We start from the raw sequence: 23772 nt of genomic DNA, 5'->3' as shown, positions 1-23772 counted from the left end.
CTATTTCTGTCATGCACCAGAGGCAGCCAACAATGAAAGTTTCTCATTATTATGATCTGCTTTCCTCTAACACTTTCAATAACTGATTCTAGATCAGCATCAGTGTCAGCGCTCACAATGAGAAGCAGCAGGAGCAGCAGCAGTAGACGTTGGGGCTTTTAATTAATGCTTTAGATTTGAGTTCATCTCTTGCCGTCATCAAGCGACCACCTCCAGATGAAAAGGGCTGGTCAAAACCGGTGATGATTCAACTGGGGTTTTCATTGGCACTGTCAGCTGCCAGACTAAACCGCATAAAACAGAAAATGAGATTTTCAATATGGCTAGAAGCATCATTATGTAACTGAAATTTCTCCTGAAAGACTAAAGTCTGTGACTTTGACAACATTTCTACAGTTTAAGCTGGTACGTATCTTTTTCTAAGTCCACTTTCTCAGTATGTACCTATGCTTCTGCAAATCAGCCAGAACATTTAAAGTTCCTGTAAATAATCACTTTATTTATGATTTATTGACAGTGCTGCACAGCAGTGTGCACAGTTTTGTCCACTGCTTAAAAAAAGAGAAAAGAAAAAAAAAAGAAAGAAAGTGAGTGCTGTTTTTCAAATATGCAATGCAAGATTCCATGTGGTTGCTTCATGTCTTCACGTTGCTTCAAGGCACTTCTGTTAATAAATAATCAGTGTTGATCAGCAGCAGAATAAATTCATTGATGTCATCTTTGTTGTGGATTTCAAGTGGATCACTTATTTCCTCCACCATAGGTACAAAAATTAACAGGGAGACATGAATTGCTGATTTCCATAATGCTGATTTGCTGAGTTACATAATGAAGGAGAAAAGGTAGGTGCTTGGGGGATGTACCTTGCCAAGACTAGGTCAAAACTTGCAAATCTCTGCATCAACTTAAATATAAAAGCATAAATTAGTTTCATTTCTGTTACCTACAATTGTAAAGTTACGGTCCATTTTACTTTGCCTCTGGAAACCCAATCATGCCAATTAAGACATTTACACCACAATTATATTTTAGCAAAATTCCAAAACTATTGCAAAATTATAGTCCTAGATTTTATACATTTTCTAAACGGCCCCTCCAGTATATAAAGTCAACTAAAATATACAGCATCAATTGTTATGCTATATTATATTTGTCACATAGAACATATATATTATAAAATTTAAAAACAAACAAATAAAAGGAATAGTTCAACAACAAAAAAATTAAATATTGCACACAAGTTTTACACAAAACATTATTGAGCTGTTCTGGTATATCAACTAATATATATTAGTTTTTTAGGCTCGATATTTACTGAACCATTCCATCCTAATGGTACATATAATCTGCCAAAATGTCTGGGCCACCTCCTGTTACATTTCCAGCAGTATACTCTCCAGTGCCAACTCATCTATAATCACATTGCCAACCACCATGTTTGTGTGTGTAAGTTCATGAATCCTTTGTTTCCCAAATTCACCAGAATGTATTAGAATACTGCTGTTATCTGTTCCACGTTATCAATAGGATTCAGTGAAAACTGAATGAGTCAATCTCCACACTACTTAGATGTCACTGTTCTTCTTAGGTAAGCACTTTTCCCATGGACTGTATGGAAGAGCAAGGACCAAGAACAAGACGCCAGCAACAACAACCAGAGCCCCTGCGCAGCCCACACACGTCACTGACCATGACATTTCATGGTGTAGAGGTATGGATTGGTCACTTGCTAAGTATGAAAGCACTGATTGGTGGAAAACTATGAGGCAGATGAAGATTAAGACACCTGTTGAGAGACAGAGGAAAAAAGAAAATCAGATGTGTGCAAATTTATGTTTCTTGGCTTTTATCAGCAATCTGGAATTGCCTTGCTCTTTCTGAATCACCATGCAGCATACTGTAGGGGAGAGTGGGGTGATTTGTGCCAGGGGGGAAGTAGTTCCACCCATTGTTTCTGGAAAACCATAGAAGAAATTGGTCATGTGACCACATAATTTTGAAAAGCCATCCATTTTACTCATCCTCCAAAGAAGAGAGACACATGGCATGAGAGGAAAGCACATTTTAGCTAAAAAAAACCTGCTTTTTACCTTTCAAAGTAAAATTTCTATGATCAAGGTTTTTTGATTGTAGTGTCTGAACAATTATAGACAAGTTTGTAAACATTTCACACATGTTTTAGTGCTTTAGCAGGCTACACAATGAGTCTATTCAGTTAGCATGATGTTAGCTCTTAACTGCTGGATCATGCTAGTTTTTCAAACTTGTGTGTCCAGGGTGATTTGTGCCAGAGGGCCTGGGTTAAGTTGTGCCAGTGGCACAACTCACCCCCACGTATGATTATTTTCAACATATTATTAATTTGTAATTGTACATTGTACTCTTACATTTTAGCAGTTAAACTATGTGACATTCTTGATTTTAGACCAAAACCCATCATGCCACACACTTATAAAACACACTTTCTGAAGATGTTGTGCAAAAGGCATGAAAACAACTAATATTGTGTGAAAACTGAATGGAGATTATTGAATTATCATAAGATTTGTGAGTGATATAGAGCACAGCAGAACTCGGTCAGATAAAGGCTTATTAATGAAAGTTCCTGTCAAAATAAATTAATTGTATTAAAAGGGCAGCTATAAAAAAAAGCCAGTGTTTAGCAGCAAACAGGTATTTTCATCTTCAGAAAGATCTTTCTTCCTCCCCATTTTGCATGAAAACTGTGACTTGCTTAATAATGTGGAACAACTTCTAAGTAGGGTTTCCATAGTCCTGGCAAATAATTTTGTCTGAGACTGATACCAGTTATAAGACATGGATAAATAAACAAACAAACATTTTCTTAGAAAAACTAAAATCTCAATGTTTATTCTACTGAAATCTTACTGATATGTCACTTGCATAATAATTTGGAATGTGGCGTATTCTTATATGTTATTCTTATAATTGAGAGACAGCGTTCTATGTATGTCAACAGGCATCTATTGCCAAAGCCTTTTTGCCTGAAATGATTCACAAATGTCATATATTGTGCATTTAAGTTTTTTGTGTTTTCCCAAAAACTACAAAATATGACTTGGCCTATTCAAACAGTTTAACAGGGTGACAATATCTAAATAAACCTTAAAAGAGTAATTTTGTATTGAATTTGTCTTGCTTTCATATAGCATTACAGCTCATAACATTAAAATGTTCTGTTTTACTTCTGAAATGACTGGCACAAATTACCCCTACGTATTCTCCCCAAAGGCACAACTTACCCCACACCAGGGGCAAGTTGTGCCACGAGACCACTTTTTTTCCAAAAGCTATATTTCTGAAACAATTTATTTCAGATCCAAAGTTATTGTTCTCAGGCATGCACCACATCCTGAAATACATGTACATTCTTAAGTTGAAGGCATTACTGCCATGGCCTCACTTTAAAGTCACTTTGAGTAAAAACTGGCACAACTCACCCCACTTTCCCCTATGTGTTAGCATACATTGTTGGCTAGTTCTGCTCTTCAGTGTTCATTTAACCAAATCTGTCTGTTATATTAGTGTAATCTTGCACTTTTTTTGAAAAGAAGTTTTCTTTTAAGACCACAATGCTCTTTTTAAATCTGTTTGGACAATGACATACTAAAAAACATAATTTTATGTGTTTTGGTCGTTCATTTACACAACAACAGCGTATTGGGAATGGGCAGACTTTTGAAAAAGTGTTTCAAATTGCAAGTTTTAAAGATATAATTATCTCCATGTTCTGAATTTGTGAAAACGGTGACATCATGTGCATGCATTTTACGTGTTCAGTTTATAGGCGTATAGTTTATCTTTTACAAAGTGACCTCGCCAACTACTGGCCAGCATACTGCCAGCCTACATACACTGAACAAAATTATAAACGCAACACTTTTGTTTTTGCCCCCATTTCTCATTAAATGATCTCAAAGATCTAAGACTTTTTTTCTATATACACAAAAGGCCTATTTCTCTAAAATATTGTTCACAAATCACTTCTCCTTTGCCGAGATAATCCATCCACCTCACAGGTGTGGCATATCAAGATGCTGATTAGACAGCATGATTATTGCACAGGTGTGCCTTAGGCTGGCCACAATAAAAGGCCACTCTAAAATGTGCAGTTTTATTACACAGCACAATGCCACAGATGTTACAAGTTTTGAGGGAGCGTGCAATTGGCATGCTGACTGCAGGAATGTCCACCAGAGCTGTTGCCCGTGAATTGAATGTTCATTTCTCAACCATAAGCCGTCTCCAAAGGCGTTTCAGGCAGTACATCAAACCGGCCTCAACCGCAGATCACGTGTAACCACACCAGCCCAGGACCTCCACATCCAGCATCTTCACCTCCAAGATCATCTGAGATCAGCCACCTGTAACCAACTTGAGTGGGCAAATGCTCACATTCGAAGGCGTCTGGCACTTTGGAGAGGTGTTCTCTTAATGGATGAATCCCGGTTTTCAATGTACAAGGCAGATGGCAGACAGCGTGTATGGCATTGTGTGGGTGAGCGGTTTGCTGATGTCAGCGTTGTGGATCGAGTGGCCTAAGATGGCGGTGGGGTAATGGTATGGGCATGCATATATTATGGACAACAAACACAGGTGCATTTTATTGATGGTATTTTGAATGCACAGAGATACCGTGATGAGATCCTGAGGCCCGTTGTTGTGCCATTCATCCACGACCATCACATCATGTTGCAGCATGATAATGCACGGCCCCATGTTGCAAGGGTCTGTACACAATTCCTGGAAGCTGAAAACATCCCAGTTCTTGCATGGCCAGCACACTCACCGGACATGTCACCCATTGAGCATGTTTGGGATGCTCTGGATCGACGTATACGACAGCGTGTTCCAGGTCCTGCCAATATCCAGCAACTTTCGCACAGCCATTGAAGAGGAGTGGACCAACATTCCACAGGCCACAATCAACAACCTGATCAACTCTATGCGAAGGAGATGTGTTGCACTGCGTGAGGCAAATGGTGGTCACGCTAGATATTGACTGGTTTTTGGACCCCCCCAATACAGTAAAACTGCACATTTTAGAGTGGCCTTTTATTATGGCCAGCTTAAGGCACACCTGTGCAATAATCATGCTGTCTAATCAGCATTTTGATATGCCACACCTGTGAGGTGGATGGAGAAGTGCTCACTAACACAGATTTAGACAGATTTGTAAACAATATTTGAGAGAAATAGGCCTTTTGTGTTCATAGAAAAAGTCTCAGATCTTTGAGTTCAGCTCATGAAAAATGTGGGCAAAACAAAGGTGTTGCGTTTATAATTTTGTTCAGTGTAATACAGCGTTTTTAGTCTCTTTCACAGATCCGTGTGAACAGGGATCGTTTTGACAATGTTGTCGTCTATACACACACACACACAAAAAAAAAAAAAAACACAAAAGGTGTACCTTCATACAGTGTATTTTTGTAGCTCAGTTGGTTAAGAATGGTATCAGCAATGCCAAGGTCACTAGTTTGATTCCCAGGAAATACACAATACACTGGCAAAATGTACACCTTAAATGCACCGAAAGTTATTTTGGATAAAAGCATCAGGAAAAATGCATGTGTACTGTGTAGTTCTAAGCTTAAAGGTGTTAGCCAATAGCATAATAATGTTACCTGACAGAATGAAGCAAACTGCGGCTGGCTTCAAGAAGAACTGAACACCTTTGCTCACTGCCATGATAATGCAGATAGATCCCATCACCATCAGGAAAAGACTAATGATAGCAAACATGGCCGATGCTACTGTCAGATCTGAAGATGGAAAAGGGTTTTAATCAGCAAATAGCAATGATATGATGGCATAATGCACACATCTGCTGAGCTGAATTAACAGACAGACAATATTTTGATTTAAAGGTGCAATCTATAAGGTTTTTAGATGATTTGGCTGCCATGAGCTCTTGAACTGAGGTTTTTCCATTTCAAGACACTCATAAGAGTACATAATTTTAATGAAATTTCTTAAAAGTAATAATCATTAACCTTTTTAATTAGCACAATGTTACCTTTAAATATGATACAGATGTTCTTAGAAAATTTGGTAACAGTTTATAATAAGGTTCCATTAGTTAACATTAATTAATGCATTAACCAGCATTAGCTTACAATGAGCAATACATTTGTTACAGTATTTATTCATCTTTGTTAAGTTAGTAAAAATAAAATTTTTCATTGGTAGTTCATGTCAACTCAGGTCCACTAAATAATATTAACTGATACAGATTTTTAATTAAATAATGGATTAGTGTTGAAATTAACACTAAGAATAATAAATGCTTTACATTGTTAGTTCACTTATTGTTAATGTTAACTAATGTAGTTAACTATTGAAACCTTATTTTATTTTAAAGTGGTATTGAAAAGTGGTACAAAACACCTCAAGAATCTATTTCTGTTGGCAATGTAATGTTTCATTTTATTTTATTTTATTCATCATTCATTATGCTATTTTTCGTTGCTCATGCAACATTTAAGTATCGTATTTTTGTTAAAAATGTATAAATAGGGGTCAGCACTCAGTGACGACACAAAGAAAGACACATTAGTGCTACCGGATCTAAAGACAGAGAGGGGGATGTGCGATGACTCACTCTTTTCTGGCGTTTTCTGAAATAGGACAATGTTTTCTCCAGTGGTGTAGAACTTAAAGAAGGTGCAATTGGATTCTATAATGGGATCCAGAAAGGTGATGTTATTCTAGCGGATTATTCATAATGCTTCCACTCCAGTTGAGACATTTTTTTTTCACAAAAGCTCTTACCTCCCTGTAAGTGCAAATGCCCACAGATCTCCTGCTTTGTGTCCATATCTGACACCCAGAATGTCTTGGTACAGCATTTCCATAAGCCATAATGTGCTACCAGACAAGTCTGATTGTTGTAGAAGCTTTTGGATGGTGTAAGTTCCACCCAGAACTCTGTGCCCACACCGAGCACAGTGAGCAGGATGCCGGTTACAGCCAAGAATAACGTCAGCTTGATTTTGCCCTCTTGGTTTTCACTAATTCCATCTGCAGAACTGGGGTGTGTTCTGTGTCGGCGCTTGCGTCCGCCGCCCCGTGATCCCAAAAACCCATCCAGCGCACAGGAAGGTTGGTGTACCCCAGAAGATGCATTCCCTGTCCTTACCTCTTCATCCTGCACGATGAACGTGGACCACATGATTGATTTGCAGCTTTAGAGATCCAAATAAGTGAATAAGAGACAGCGGCTTATTTTGTAAGGACATTTAAGTCTTCGTAGATGATTGAGAACAAAATAATCAGATGAGAGGACAAACAAAGACAGTTAGTGCTGGAGAGGTCTGAGTTAGATTGATCCAGCAAGATCAATCTAGTCTAGAGGTGAGGAAGGCTTCGTCAGAAGAGGATGTTAATAATGGAGGCGTTAAGGCCAGATAGACAGCTGAAGGATGCTGGGAGTTGCAGGCATTGCCCATTCACACAATTTAGCCCTAAGCTTGAAGATGTGAATGATGTGGAGGAGGTGATGAAGTCAGGGGTTGGTCAGACTGGTTACTCTAAAAATTAAGAATATGATGAAACAGAAAATCAAACTTAAGCACAGTTTTATGAAATGGAAGAACATGTTTAACATGATGACTTGACTTGGGTGTCACTAACTACCCCATGATATGCTACAATGTATATCATAAGACATTCCTGTTAATACAATGGAGCCAGTGGTAACCAAAACTGTTTGGTAACCAGCATTCTTCAAAATGACTTATTTTGTGTTCAGTAGAACACAAAATTTCACACATTTTTTGAGTTGGATGTGTATAAACTTTCTTAATTCAGAAATTCTCAATTCAGTTTTCAATTATCTAGTTCAACAGCTAATATATGTATACAACTATATATATATATATATAAAGTTGTCCTAAAACCTTCTTAGAGCAACTTAGTTCTTAGTGTGTGTGTGTGTGTGTGTGTGTATATACAGTACAGTCCAAAAGTTTGGAACCACTAAGATTTTTAATGTTTTTAAAAGAAGTTTCGTCTGCTCACCAAGGCTACATTTATTTAATTAAAAATACAGTAAAAACAGAAATATTGTGAAATATTATTACAATTTAAAATAACTGTTTTCTATTTGAATATATTTCACAAAGTAATTTATTCCTGTGATCAAAGCTGAATTTTCAGCATCATTACTCCAGTCTTCAGTGTCACATGATCCTTCAGAAATCATTCTAATATGCTGATCTGCTGCTCAAGAAACATTTAATGTGTCCAATTGTACAAAATATTTGTTTACAATATTTTTTTTTCAGGATTATTTGATGAATAGAAAGTTCAAAAGAACAGTGTTTATCTGAAATCTAATCTTTTGTAACATTATAAATGTCTTTACTGCCACTTTTGATTGATTTAATGCATCCTTGCTGAATAAAAGTATTCATTTCTTTAATTTCTTTTCAAAAAAATAAAAATAAAAATTCTTACTGACCCCAAACTTTTGAACGGTAGTGTATAATGCTACAGAAGCTTTGTATTTCAGATAAATGCTGTTCTTTTGAACTTTCTATTCATCAAGGAATCCTGAAAAAAAAGTACACAACTGTTTTCAACATTGAAAATAATCATAAATGTTTATTGAGCAACAAATCAGCATATTAGAATGATTTCTGAAGGATCATGTGACACTGAAGACTGGAGTAACGATGCTGAAAATTCAGCTTTGCATCACAGGAATAAATTACTTTGTCAAATATATTTAAATAGTACACAGTTATTTTAAATTGTAATAATATTTCACAATATTTCTGTTTTTTACTGTATTTTTAATTAAATAAATGTAGCCTTGGTGAGCAGACGAAACTTCTTTTAAAAACATTAAAAATCTTAGTGGTTCCAAACTTTTGTACTGTACTCATATATATATATATGACCAATATATATATATAAACTAGTCGTTGAACTACAGAATTGAGAACTGATTTGAGAATAGTAGATGGGTTTTCGTTATATATATATATATATATATATATATATATATATATATATATATATATATATATATATATATATATATATATATATATATATATATATATATATATATATATATATATATATATAGGCTGTGTGTGTGTATGTGTGTGTGTGTGTGTGTGTGTGTGTGTGTGTGTGTGTGTGTGTGTGTGTGTGTGTGTATAAAACGAAAACCCATCTACTACTCAATTTTGTCTTCAGTGATTTATTGATTGTATCATGACTGCATGTTTGGAGTCATTTTTAAAAAATCTATTATTTTATTCAGCAATGACATATTAAATTGATCAATAGTGTCAGAAAAGACCTTTAAATTGTTAGAAAAATATATATATATTTCAGTTAAATGCTTACTTTCTATTTATTAAAAGTGTAATAAGTGTAATAATATTGTTATAATAATGTAATAATATTAATGTAAAAAATATAAAAAATATATGATTACACTAAAATATTAAGCAGCACAACTCTTTTCAACATTTGATGATAATAATAATAAAAATAATAATAATAATAAATGTTTTTTGAGCCCTGAATCAGCATATTAGAATGATTTCTGATGGATCATGTGACACTGAAGTCTGGTGAAAATTCAGCTTTGCCATAACAGTAATAAATTATATTTTAAAATGTATGAAAATAGAAAATAGCTATTTTAAATTTTAGTAATATTTCACAATCTAACTCTTTTTACTGTGTTTTTGATCAAATAAATGCAGCCTTGGTGAGCAACTTTTTAAAAAAAATACCAACTCCAAACTTTTGAACGGAGGTGTGTATATGGGTCAATGACGTTGGGTCATTTTTTTGCACAAAGGCCTGAATAATAATTAAAAAAACAAACAAAGATATGACATCCAAAGTATGCAAGGTAATACAACTAGATCTCTTGTTGAATCCAAAAGGTTTTAATTATATTGTGCATATATAAAGGCATTTTAAAGATTTTGAAGTGTCAAAAGATCATTCGGTTTACCCGACCAAAGGACAATACAACCATTTCATTTGTGATTAAAATATCTTAAAATGTAATAAATGTATATATTTGTTATTCTAGCATGATTTTATAATATCATATATCAACATAGTGCAAAATGTTATTAAAATTATGTGTAGAAGTCATTGCTTTGTTATGAGAAAGAAAGTCCGGAAAAATTAATTTCATTGATGTCATTTAGAGTAACCAATATAAAGGGACCATTTAGATCAAGTCATACGGTCAATAACATGTGACAGGATGTGACATCATTTAGCAGGGTATCCGCGGGTCCTTAAAAAGTCTTAAAAAGTCTTAAATATATTTTTCCTAATAAAAGGCCTTAAAAAGTCTTAAATTCAGATTGGATAGGTCTTAAATATTTTTCGTTGCATTACCGCAAAAATGTTTTATGTACAGTATGTTTTATGTTTTCTAATACGTCCCCGACGGAATGGGCCAGAGCTGGAGAGCGCAGCTCATGGTTGCTTAGTAACGGAAGACGCTACCGCAGGAGAAAGCGGCGCCGACGCGTTTTCCATGCGTTTTTAGACGCGACATATGAACGGTTCCTAAAAGAGTTCAAATGGGTCAACGTGCCAAATGCGAGTAGAATCAGCGCTGAAATGTGTTCGGTAACTTTTTATGAATGGTGGTGGGAATTTAATATAGGCCTATAATTTGCAACGGCTGTGATGTAATTATATAAATTATAGTCTGAAGGTGCTGCATGTTTGCTGTAGCAGTGGTGTTTTCATTTTCGATTCACTGTAAATGCTACTTTGTTTGTGACGTTTAAATTTGCATTTGGGAATGCAATATTAGTCATTAAAATCGTTTATAATTCTGTTGTTGTTTAAGAGAAGTTTCAGTGTCACATGATTCTTCAGAAATGCTGATTTGCTGCTCAAGAAACATTCACTATTTATATTATTAAGGTTAAAATGCAGTTTTTGCTGCTTAAAATTGTTGTGGAAATCCAATTTAAACATTTGTGGTAAGATTTAAAAAATAGAAAAATTAATACTTTAATTCATCATACTTTAAAGTGATAAAGTGAGTGAAGAGTGAAGACATTTAAAATGTTACAGAATATTTCTATTTAATAAATACTTTAATAAATAATATATTTGATAAATACATGTAATATAATTTCAAATAAATGCTGTTCATTGAACTTCCTATTTTTCAAACAAATATCACCATTTCCACAAAAATATGAAGCAGCACAACTGTTTTCAACATTGATAATCAGAAATGTTTCTTGAGCATCAAATCAAATTGTAATAATTTCTGAAGGATCATGTGACACTGAAGACTGGAGTAATGATGTTGAAAATGATCACAGGAATAAATTACATTTTATAAAATATTTTTTATAAAATATAGAAAATGTTTTTTATTTGTAAGAATATTTCACAATGTTGCTGTTTTTACTGTATTTTTGATCAAATAAATGCAGCCCTGATGAGCAGAAGGGACTTATTTTAACATCAATAATTGTTTCCAAACATTTTGCAGGTACTTTAATAATAACAATTCTATTAATACATTCAATATATATGTATTAATGTACAATAATTATTTAATATACACGTGTATATATATGTGTGTGTGTGTGTGTGTGTGTGTGTGTGTGCGTGCGTGCGTGCGTGCGCGCGCGTTTCCATCGCATGTTTGGTCTTAAATTTCATGTAAGGTGGTATTAAAAAGGTCTTAAAAAGTCTTAAATTTAACTTGTTCATATCTGCAGATACCCTGTTTAGACATCTGCAAAGGACCACATGGTCCTGAAGCAAAGTAACTAACTCTCTTTTAGCTATTTGAAAAATTAATGTTTTCACTTGCTCATAAGCATGTCCCGAAACATCAGGTCATTCGGTACAACCGCAATAAAACATTGAAGTTTTTGTAATATTTTACTAAATAACCTTAACTTGTACTAAATATAAAAGGTTTGATTGTCCTTGATTGTTTTAAATTGTAATAATATTTCACAATATTTCTGTTTTTTACTGTATTTTTAATTAAATAAATGTAGCCTTGGTGAGCAGACGAAACTTCTTATATCAGCATGTTAGCATTGTTTGAAAAATCATCATTCGGTAAAACCATAATTTTGGTTTTTGGTGACAAATTTCGTCTATCTTGTAACAAATGACAAAAGCAGTGTTAATTGATTATAAAAACCACATAATCGCATTGTTAACACTGAATAAAACTTCAAAATTAATTATATCTCCATTATGTTTTTTTTTTTTTTTTTTTTTTTTTTTACACTTTTAAAAACCTTATTCGTCAGTGACCCATATACTTGGCTTCTTTTAGCCAATGTAGGTAGTTATCAGCATGATTGTTAAAGGTGCCATCGAACGTTTTTTTACAAGATTTAATATAAGTTCAAGGGTGTCCCCTGAATGTGTCTGTGAAGTTTCAGCTCAAAATACCCCATAGATTTTTTTTAATACATTTTTTTAACTGCCTATTTTGGGGCATAATTAGAAATGCACCGATTCAGGCTGCGGCCCCTTTAATTCCTCATGCTCCCTGCCCCCGGAGCTCGGGGGCAGGGAGCTCGCTTGCCTTAAACAGCATAAACAAAGTTCACACAGCTAATATAACCCTCAAAATGGATCTTTACAAAGTGTTCGTCATGCATGCTGCATGCATGCATGCGTTGGATCATGTGAGTATAGTATTTATTTGGATGTTTACATTTGATTCTGAATGAGTTTGATAGTGTGCTCGATGGCTAAAGCTAACATTACACACTGTTGGAGAGATTTATAAAGAATGAAGTTGTGTTTATGAATTATACAGACTGCAAGCGTTTAAAAATGAAAATAGCGACGGCTCTTGTCTCCGTGAATACAGTAAGAAACAATGGTAACTTTAACCACATTTAACAGTACATTAGCAACATGTTAATGAAACATTTAGAAAGACAGTTTACAAATATCACTAAAAATATCATGATATCATTGATCATGTCAGTTATTATTGCTCCATCTGCCGTTTTTCACTATTGTTCTTGCTTGCTTACCTAGTCTGATGATTCAGCTGTGCACAGATCCAGACGTTAATACTGCCTGCCCTTGTGTAATGGCTTGAACATGGGCTGGTATATGCAAATATTGGGGGCGTACATATTAATGATCCCGACTGTTACGTAACACTCGGTGTTATGTTGAGATTTGCCTGCTCCTCGGAGGTCTTTTAAACAAATGAGATTTACATAAGAAGGAGGAAACAATGGTGTTTGAGACTCACTGTATGTCATTTCCATGTACTAAACGCTTGTTATTTAACTATGCCAAGGTAAATTCAATTTTCCATTCGATGGCACCTTTAAATGATATGTTGTTGTTGTTGTGCTGCTGAGCGTCACAACAAACCCCCATGATTTTGATTTGGTCTTACTATAGAACCCTTCAGCACCACCCACCACCAATAAATAAAGTAAATTGTTGACCTTTTATATTTTTTTTCAATAATCAGCAAAAACCTTTGCTTGTTTGATTTTAATAGTAACAAAGTAAATCTTACACTTTACTTGAATGCTTTTTATACCATTTATGCTGCAATAAAGCTAATTTCTCTGTATATAAAATGCGACATCTAAAAATATTTCAATATTTCAACTGACTTCATTAAATTAGCTTGCAGAAAATACTAACCAAAATCTTTCAGATGTGAACCACAGCATACAGTATGTGAAAAAAATACAGTAATACTATATAGTAAAGAGAGAAAAAACCATTAAACATGACTTGGTCAAGCAAGCATATATTAGTAATAAGCTCCAGACTGACAAGAATTAAAGTTCTTTTGCAACAAAACAAATATTATACCTTTTAATTGTAACTTAGTTGACAAAGCAAGTACTTCTACAGTGAATCACAACAGCACAAACAAGCAGCTGACCTGTCAAGTGTCGAATACGTGAAGGCCGGTTTGCAGAGGGGTTTTCTCTGAGACGGACAGAAAGTACGCAAGAGGGCTTTAAAGAGGGAGGACATCGACATGGTACACCGTGAGTCGGGGGTGGGGGGTTGTTTGCGTCTGAAAAAGATCACGCCCATGTCCGGGCATAATGATATCAATGATTTTTTTTTTTTTTTTAGGGTCGTTGGCATTGGGTCTAGTCTGTCTGTCAATTGTTACTTCATGGCTGCCCTGCTGAATGTATCTGAGAGATTTCTGTGTGCGTCTCCATGCTAGCATGATGGTTGTATCTCCTTGCGTTGCTATGTGTGCGAGTACATGTGTGAGCATTTCTTGATTCTATTTTAGAAAGCCACCTGTTAATGATATTAAAAAGCATGGCACTGAGCCCACTCAAGAGTTGAGGTTACAGCATGCATGTCTATGGGTGTTTGTGAGGGTAATTCTGGGAAAATGAGGCCTGGAATCCTGAAGCAGTGACAGTATTTCAAGCATTGAAATTTACTGTAAGTATTGGTTTATACTGCCTGCACAGCACAAAGAAGTAAAACTTCTACAGTGCCTATGTCTAACTTATTATTATTATTATTAAATTATTTAGACAATTTAATTATAAAATTGTACCTGTAGGTCTGCTAAAACAATGCAGGTCAAACAAATGATTTTATTTTATTTTATTTTATTTTATTTTATTTTATTTAGACTTATTTGTTAAGGAATTATTTGTATTTTTAAAATTTGCATGTTAACTTAATTTAAAAATGTTGTATTTTATTATTTTATTTTTTATTATTCTTTTGCTAAAGCTGTTTTTTATTATTTAATCTTTATTTTAGGAATTATTGTGAGGAATTAATTATATCATTATATTTGGGTGTTATAAATTTATAAATTTGCTAAAACAATGACTATTTTTTATTTATTTATTTATTTTTATTTTGCTAAAGCCATCATTAAATTTCATTTAATGTATATCATTAAAAATTGGGTGTTATATCATTAAATTTTGGCGTTATAAAATTGGAGTTAGAACTTCAAGTTTGCTAAAACAATGACTACATACAGTAACTATCTGGCTAATAGGTAGCTTCATTCAATAGCCAATACATAATTTTATTTGATGAAAGATTATGAAGAAACTAATAAACTATTTACAATAAGGCCAAGAACACATTTAAAATGTAAAGTGTCAATTTCACCAAATGGAAATGGAGAACAGGGCAACAGATTTGTTTAACAGGAATGCAAACAGGAACGTACCTGATATCACAATGCAAGATTTCACTGACAACTAGTTAAGTAGGGTGGTTAAGGTATCTATTTACAGATGCTATTTAAATGTGAGTTATGTGTAACCTATTAGCCAAATTTAAAGTCCACTTTTGATGTCATGGTGGCATGTCAAGTGAATTATTACTGTGGACGTGCATGAGGGGTGCCTACTGTACAGTGTCTATTTCACCACTAGGTAAAATAAATACATTTACATTTGTATTTATTCATATATGTATTTTACCTATGTGATTTTGATGTTGATGTGTCTAGAACTCTTCTGATGGCTTGTTTCTTAGGTTGACATCTGTAAAAGAACATTTGCATGACTCCTTAATGATTAATTTCATGAATTATGGCAACAGTTATTTCATGGGGTTATGTCATTTTAATCATAGGCAACAACACCTGCACACTGTGGTTAATGCAGTCGTCACGCATATTATGCACATTTGTTCCTGTTGTGTACACAATAAGAGTTCACAAAAAAGTTTCTAAAAAAAAAAGCTAAATGATGAAATTTCCCTCAATTTGCTTATATTATTTGGCTCAAAAATAGCTCATACCAAACATGTTAAACTGTGTTTCTCATTTACAGCTGATGCAGAGAAGCCTATAACATGTATTTATCACTATATCAGTATAAAGAGTCAAATTTTTCATATCCATGCATAAATTTGTATACTGGCTCAATGAGGCCCTGTGAGGCCCTGTCCACACAAATAAACGCAGTATCCGGTCACTGAAACCAAACATTTTTGAAAACTCCTCCCAGGGTGAAGATTTTTAGAAACTCCAATTACAGTGTTGTCGTGTGTAGACGGTGAAACCAGAGATTTTGGCTTTTGATGTCGGAACCGGTGTTGTGCCCAATTTTGACTCCCTGCCAAATTACTACCCCCCTCGTTGAAGTTGCTACCTGACTGCTAATCCTAACCTCTCCCCTACACCTAACCCTAAACCTACCAATACTAGGGGGGTAATAGAGTACCTCAGGGATGACGCATTTTTGTAGAAAGCGAGTTAGCATTTTAGGGCTTCCGGTTCCAACGCCGTAAAGTCTATGGGTTTTTTGAATGGGTTTTTGCTAAATCGCCTGAAATAAGGTATGTGGTTAACAAAGCCTCTAAATATTTTCACGTTTTGATCTATGACATAAAACACACCAGTTATAACCCGCTTGTGATTTTTTTAAACCTTTACTGTGTCTTATAAACGGCGGTTGCTAACAAAGTGCTAAAATGCACTACTTCCTTTGGCGGGGACTTTAGACGTCATCATGACAAACAGGACATTTGGACAGTATTGCTCATGAAAAAGGGGGTAAGTATTCATACACAGCGCAGATCATAATCAGAGAGCATGTTTTTAAATAGAGTTGTTTTTTAAATGCAGTTTGAGGAAGCTTGGTGGTGACGACGTTGATCCGCGACCATGGTGTGCTATAGTCCGTTTATAGCCTACTGTTAGCTTTTTATATCTGACGACTTTATTTAGGCTTCAAACTGTATAAATGTTGTGTTAACTTGTAAAGATTATCCTGATAGACAAAACATGTAAGTTTCATAACCCTTTGTTAAACACAGAGCTTATTTTCTGCGATTTTCCAAAAGTCTATGGGAAAAATGAATAGGCTTTCGATCGAGGGAACCCGTGCGCCGCTAACTTCCGGGTTGGCCTACAAAAACACGTCATCCCTGAGGTACTCTATAATTTGGCGGAGGTCAGAGTTCGGCACAACATCGGAACCGGTAATAACCTTTTTTCCAGGCTTCTGATTGGCCAACATGGCTTTACAGTTAGGGTTATATCGCCACCTGTTGGTTTGTCATGCACTTGACAGCGCCTCATAGTGTGTTTTTGCATTTTCATATGGATGCGACTTTTTTTTTTTTTTTTTTTTACGAAGTTTATAAAAATTGACTAGGCCTGAATGAGATGAAATATTCCTCAATTATTATTTTTTTTAATGGGAAACAGTTGTAAGTAGAAGAAACAAATGCTCATTCTTTAAAGAAGCCTGTTAAGCTGCTACTGTAGCTATCCTGGTTAACCTGTCAGTGTCCTGCTAGTGGGACACTTGCAGGGTTGCCAGGTTTTCACAACAAAACCCGCCCAATTGCTACTCAAAACTAGCCCAAAACTGTCGGATTTCAGGTGGGGCCCCCCCGGTAAAATTCTGGGTAAAATCTGCGGGGTAAAATTTGGCGAGGTTCCCCTGGTAAAATTACCATTCCAGGGGCTAAATATCATGTCATTTGGGGTTCAACCCGCGGACGTGAAAAACAACCCACGGCAACAGCGTTAAAGTAGTCCAATTCTGCGGGAAAACTGCAGACTTGGCAACACTGGACACTTGGCACACTTTTTATTGCCTTTTCCCCACATGTTTTAGTAATCATAAATTAGATATCATTTGAAAGCCTAAATTCTCAAAATTCATTCTGTGAAAACCGTTAACATGCCATTAACATTTTTTAAGTGCTGTCTTTTTCTGCTGAGCATCTTCTTTAAAAAGAGATCAACCTTAGGCCTGTATTGCAAAGCATTCTTGAATTACGACCATGTAAATTTAGATCTAACCTCAAAAAGTGGAGTGACAGTTAACAGGTTAGGCAGAACGACAGCCTCAGTCACCGTCCACATGCATCATTACATCTGTTTTCAATGCAATGATAGTAAATGCTGACTAAGGCTAACATCATCTTTTTGAAGAAAAAAAAATGACGTCAAACAGGTTTGTGTTGATGTGAAGGTGAGTAAATGATGACCGGTGAAGTGTTCTTTTAAATATGTGCTGTTGAGATGATTGCAACTTCACCATGCTGATAGTCCAATCTTTATTCAATCCTTTCAATGTATCTATGATGTACTGACATGGGTGGTGCTCATTTGTATGATGTAGCCTTGTCAGACCGACAAGAAAGGAGAGCCACCGAGAAAGAGACAGGCAGTGTGCTGCAGTCTTATGTGCTCAGCATGGCGATGGCTCTGGTTTGTGCACTCACTAACCTCTAAAAAACCCTCTGCTTTACTAACACTGACCTGTAGGTGGCGCCAGCAGGCAGAGGTGTCTCAACACATCTCCAGAAATCCAATCAGCCTATTAAACAAGGTATAATATAACATCTGCCTATTTTTATGTTAGCTGTCATAACAGGGGTTTGAGACTCAAATTACTTATGTGCCTCTATAGTCACATGGTTAAGTGCTTTTAAAAGCTTACATTTAAATATATATATAAACTTTGCTTTGATTAATAACAGTCTGTGATGATGGTCCATTAACTTTGTCTTATAGTGAGCACCAGAGGTTTGCTTTATTTTGGCATTAGTGCAGTTTCAAATATTATTTCGTAATTGCGCAAATTTAATACAATTCCACTTTCAATTCCATTGTGAAAGCAAAAAGAACTGGATTCTTTTTTACTCAGTTCATAAATGCAGCATTGATCAGCCATTGTGGATAGTGGTCAAAAAGGTTAATAGCCCACCCTGCCCATAATGCCTCACTGCCTCCGCGTGTGCCATCCAAGAGTGTGCGTGTGAGTATTAGGCTTTGTCCTGACGCATAGGAGAGAAAGAGATAAAGAGATTACTGCCTAGCTTCATACAATGAAAAACTCTGTCCGATTTGCTACTTAGTCGTTCTCATTCATGTCATTCCTGTCCGTACTCTTTTCCTGAACAATCCTACAGTACAGATAATGCATAGAGCAAATGATTAAAAGTAAGAGCCAAAGGTCAAACAGAGAGTCACCATAGCTCTTACCAAACAAAGGAGAGTGGCCTACGGAGTAATCAGTGCAGGAGCTGTTAATTAAGGATCAATTACATCTGTAAGTAGATGATTACACAACACCAGCAACGGAAGCCATTCAACTGATCCTGAGTCTACAATAGGCAGCAGTTCGATCAGAAATCTCCAACATAATTGGATAATTTGCTGGATATAATAAGCCAGCTTATTATATTCTTCTCCATCATTTGATTGTAATCTGATTAATTAATACTGCCAATCAGTGGTGTAGTCAGGGTTTTACAGTATGCACATATTCATTGTATGCTTACTTTTTTTATCCGTATTATGACTTCCAAGGATCAATATTTGGATATACCCACATAAGTTAGTTATGTTTGTCATGATCACCTGCTGGAGTGCCCTTGACAGCCACCAGAGGGTACTCTCATGGACTCCATATCCCATCATCCTTTGTCTGGACTCATCATTATTGCATTCAGCTGTAACTCATTTCATTGTCAGCTTCTGTCTATTTAAACCATGCCATGTCTGTCATTTGCCATCGTGTTCTCTGCACTTCTGAGCACTGTCCATGGTTTCTTGTTTCCTGTTTTTGGTGGTTTTTGCAAGTATTTTTACCCTTTGCCTGGCATATGATGTTGATTTTGGATTTCCCAATTAAACTGCAATTGGATCTTAACTAAAGTCTCAGAGCATTCAGTGACACAAAAACTCGATCATCTTCAGATCCAGCAGGATGATGAGATATGAAGTCTGTGGTAGTGAGAATATCTGGTGTAGAGTGCCCTCTGGTGGCTGTCAAGGGCACTCCAGCAGGTGATCATCACATTGTTGGGATTTACAGGGGATTCTGTTATGTTAGTTTTGTAGAGTTACCATTGTGGTGAAGAGAAGAGCCTGTGGTTAGGTTGAGGATGGGCTGCAAAACTTTTAAGACCCTATATATCGTATGCTGTTTGATTATATACATGCAAGTATATAATGATAGTCTCTTTGATAGTTATAATAGCATGTGTTATTTGCAATCTGTCATTTAACCATGAAGATCTGAATGTGATGTTTATGTAAATGAACTGTACGTAATTAACATTATGATGAATAGGGTGAGAACGATGCTGGTTATGTGATTGTTAATGAGAGACACCTGTGCACCACACTGGCCTTGCTCTGCTTCCAAGGCTCTTGGCCCCGCCCAACTTGTTACAAAAATTGACAACAAAATGAGTTAGTTTACTTAAATGTTTTGAGTATTCTGAACTTGAGTTTTACAGTGCTCCTGTTCTGTCCTCATTTTGTGCCAATGTTAGGTTTTGTCTTAGGCTTTGTCTTATGTAACTTTATTACTTTGAGTTTGATGAACTTAAACCATTTATGGCAATCTGTTTACTCAAACCATTTAAGTAAAGATATAGTTGTTGAAGGGATAGTTCACCCAAAAATGAAAATTTGATGTTTATCTGCTTACCCCCAGTGCATACAAGATGTAGGTGACTTTGTTTCTTCAGTAGAACACAAATGATGTGTTTTTTTTTTAACTCCAACCGTTGCCATCTGTCAGTCTTATAATGCTAGTGAATGGGAACACAATCAATAAGAGTTGAAAAAACTTGCTTGGACAAATCCAAATTAAACCCTGCGGCTCATGACGACACATTGATGTCCCAAGACACGAAACGATCGGTTTGTGTGAGAAACCAAACAGTATTTATATCATTTTTTACCTCTAATACATCACTATGTCCAACTGCGTTCAGCATTCGCTTAGTTAGGTCTGATCGCGCTCTGACAACAGAAGTGATGTCTCGTGGTTATACTTCAATGAGTGCTAGACATCACTGCCGTTGTCAGAGCACGATCAGACCTAACTGTTTCGTGTCTTGTTTTTTCGACTCTTATTGATTGTGTTCCCATTCACTCGCATTATAAGACTGACAGACGGCAACGGTTGATTTAAAAATCGTCATTTGTGTTCTACTGAAGAAACAAAGTCACCTACATTTTGGATGCACTGGGGGTAAGCAGATAAAGGGACAGTTCACCCAAAAATGAAAATTTGATGTTTAAGACTTGAATTCAAACTGAATTAAAGGTGCAATATGTAATATTTTTGCAGTAAAATATCCAAAAAACACTAGGCCAGTGTTATATATTTTGTTCACTTGTGTACTTACAATATCCCAAATGTTTCCAACTATTTGTAAATTGTGAGAAAATTGCAATTTTAACCAAGGCTCCGGGACGTGCGAGTCGCCGCCTGTCAATTGCGTCATACCCGCGTTACCCTCAGTTTCCGGTTTTATTTTGTATACCTTTTTTTTAGTTTTATTTTGTAGTCTTATTGTTTAAATCTAACTTTTTTTTTTTTTTTTTGCGAGTACCATGCTTCACCATGCCTCAGAGAAAAACACTATTTTGTCAAGTAGCTAACATAGCATAATCAGATGCAGCTTTATTTTTTAGTAACAGTAATACAGAATTTTCTCCATCATACAATACATTTTAAAATGAATTGCATGCCATTTATCAACACAAGCCATCCAGCATTTAATATGATATTCTAAAATCGATCTATCTTACTGGCGATTCATCTGCGATATGAACGCGATATTGCGTGGCTTTTCAGTGATCTACTGTCCTGTCTATTAAATGCCGCTCCATTTGAAAGCAGGTGATGGCGATTTAGCGGTAATCGGGGAACCGGCTTTACTGACGAAATGCGCGTGACAATCTCATGCGATATATCGTGCAGCCCTAATTAATAATCTCATCCATGAACATGATTTCTTCCCGAGTCCTATCCCTAATTCTTTTGCACCGTCCGTTGAGGTGGAGACCACATGTCCCAAGATTCCACTCTCAAACTTGGCGTCATCAAGCTACGCCTTTGTTTTGAATAGGCTTCTAGCGAATTCTAGCGGACAGAATTCTTACATACTGTCCCTTTAATAAAACAAAGATTTTTTTTTTTTTATTACGTTTACTCTGATTGACTAAACCAACACTAAAATATAAGTGAATTTAACCCAATGTATATGAGTTTACAGTACTCCTACTTATTGGTTTAACCAACACTAAAATAGAAGTGAATTTAACTCGATGTAAATGAGTTTACAGTACTCATACTTATTGGTTTTAAAACTTAAATAGTTTACAGCAATTGGTTTCCTTAAATGTTTTGAGTGACCACAACTTAGTGGGTTTTACAGTGTACATTTGAAATTGAACTTACTTGGCGACCTTTAAAAAGGTACAATTTATATAGCATGAGTATGGGTAGTATGAATACTACATCTGCCATGAATTCATTTGATTGTTGGATCATTGTGCTTTGCTATGGACCCTTTTCACGGACTGTGATGATGCGTTTCCACAGTTATCAACATCTCAAATCTACTAAAGTTTTAATGTTTAATTTTTTTTATACATTTATAACACTATACTTTGTCCTATATTACCTTGGCAGTTTTTTTTTTTTTTTTTTTTTTTTTTTTTTTTAAAACGCTGCTGCGAGAGTGTTTTTAATACAATGGCTAAGGGACTGACGGCAAATTTCACATCATTCTCCCTTCTGACTGCTGTATCAATCTCTCAATATTTGTCATGGATACACTATATAATATATTTTTAGGAGCAAAAATGCAAATACAAAAATTATGTTTGCTGTTGTCTATGACAACTTCCACTTCTGAGAACCCCGGAAATGTGAAAAGGTTCCATTGCTGCGTTCTCATGTGAGTGACATGTCTCGTCCTTGCACCGAAAAACAGATATAAATTGAATTCTGTAAAGATATATGCATGTGTAAAGCAATTGTTACATTTAACCAATAATCAATTCAGAGTCAGGTATCACAGTTCTAGCTGTCATTGCCGATTTATTTCCAAGGGTGCATTTGCCACACTGCAGTCTCTTCGCAGTCTAATAGCAGGTGCTTTATTTTAACTCCAGAGTGCCTGTGAGGAGGATGTTGGCAGACCACTCTCACAAGACACATGGGATTTTGTCATCTGGCAAGTTCACTCTTCATCAGTATGTGCAAGGTACTCGCTCATCCAATTTAAAGTGGTGCACCAGGCCCCATATGTCCATAGTTAAGAAAAAAAGTACTCAGGAACTAGCCTTCCATGCAGTAGGTGTAAATGTGCAGATGCCTCACTTGGACAGGCCCCAATCTGGAGCATTATTGGCGATCTGTAGGCTATTTGAGACAGTCTCAGCAGTCTTTGTGGCAGATTAGAACCAGATCCTCTGGTGACGTTGTTTAAGGGTTACCCACAGGAGTTGTGGCATGTTTTTTTTTTTTTTTTTTTTTTTTTTGCATTTGTACATTTTGCTTAAATTAACTGATTGATTACTAAAATATGGAATAATTGGTTTTGCCATACGTTTATATGTTTGGTGATATTTGGTATTGGCTGAATAGATCTGCTACTCTGCTACTGCTGTTGGTTATTGCTGCTGCTACTTGCTATACTTCCAATTCATACACGGCACGCTGCTGTGAGCAAGTAAGTCATGCTGCTGCTGTGCAATATAGCGCACGTGAATTACCTGTAACAGATCTATACAGGTGGAGGGTTTCTGAAACCACGCTGCACTGCTACAGCAAATGCTAAGTATTTGAAGGTTGAGCAGCGAGCTCACTGGCTACTGATAACAGCAGGAACCAATCAGATGAGAGAATGATGTGATTGCAAGCAGGTTGAGTTAAGGACCTATTAGCCTGTGTCATCTAGAGTTTCATGAGAGAACTTTGTATTTCTGTTACTTATCTCTGTCTTGCTGTTCAA

General features: G+C 35.8%; 2 protein-coding genes across 8 annotated transcripts in view; one reads left to right on the top strand and one right to left on the bottom strand.

The window, feature by feature from the left end:
• The window catches only part of si:dkey-14o18.2 (neuronal pentraxin-1), a 55147-nt gene that overhangs the window by 11573 nt on the left and 19802 nt on the right, over positions 1–23772 (top strand). For 2 of the 5 annotated variants that reach the window (XM_048202075.1, XM_048202074.1), the window contains exons 2-3: positions 1589–1711; positions 18272–18335. The gene's annotated coding sequence lies outside the window, so the exon portion shown is untranslated. Of the gene's footprint in view, positions 1–1588; positions 1712–18271; positions 18336–22507; positions 23023–23772 lie in introns of those variants that run through there. The other 3 variants (XM_048202073.1, XM_048202076.1, XM_048202077.1) reach the window with 2 other exon arrangements.
• The window catches only part of cacng6a (calcium channel, voltage-dependent, gamma subunit 6a), a 41140-nt gene continuing 17846 nt past the window's right edge, over positions 479–23772 (bottom strand). The window contains exons 2-6 of one of the 3 annotated variants that reach the window (XM_048202098.1): positions 15465–15527; positions 6793–7550; positions 6623–6697; positions 5646–5783; positions 479–1786 (exon numbers count right to left, since the gene is read on the bottom strand). In XM_048202098.1, the coding sequence (XP_048058055.1) occupies positions 1566–1786; positions 5646–5783; positions 6623–6697; positions 6793–7192 (834 nt within the window). In that variant the 5' untranslated portion in view covers positions 7193–7550; positions 15465–15527 and the 3' untranslated portion in view covers positions 479–1565. Of the gene's footprint in view, positions 1787–5645; positions 5784–6622; positions 6698–6792; positions 7551–13854; positions 14389–15464; positions 15528–23772 lie in introns of those variants that run through there. The other 2 variants (XM_048202096.1, XM_048202097.1) reach the window with 2 other exon arrangements.

This window comes from Megalobrama amblycephala, linkage group LG9 (assembly GCF_018812025.1).
Source record: "Megalobrama amblycephala isolate DHTTF-2021 linkage group LG9, ASM1881202v1, whole genome shotgun sequence".
Taxonomy (NCBI): domain Eukaryota; kingdom Metazoa; phylum Chordata; class Actinopteri; order Cypriniformes; family Xenocyprididae; genus Megalobrama; species Megalobrama amblycephala.
The sequence above is the reverse complement of the archived record's forward strand: the minus strand, read 5'-3'. Positions and strand labels throughout refer to the sequence as shown.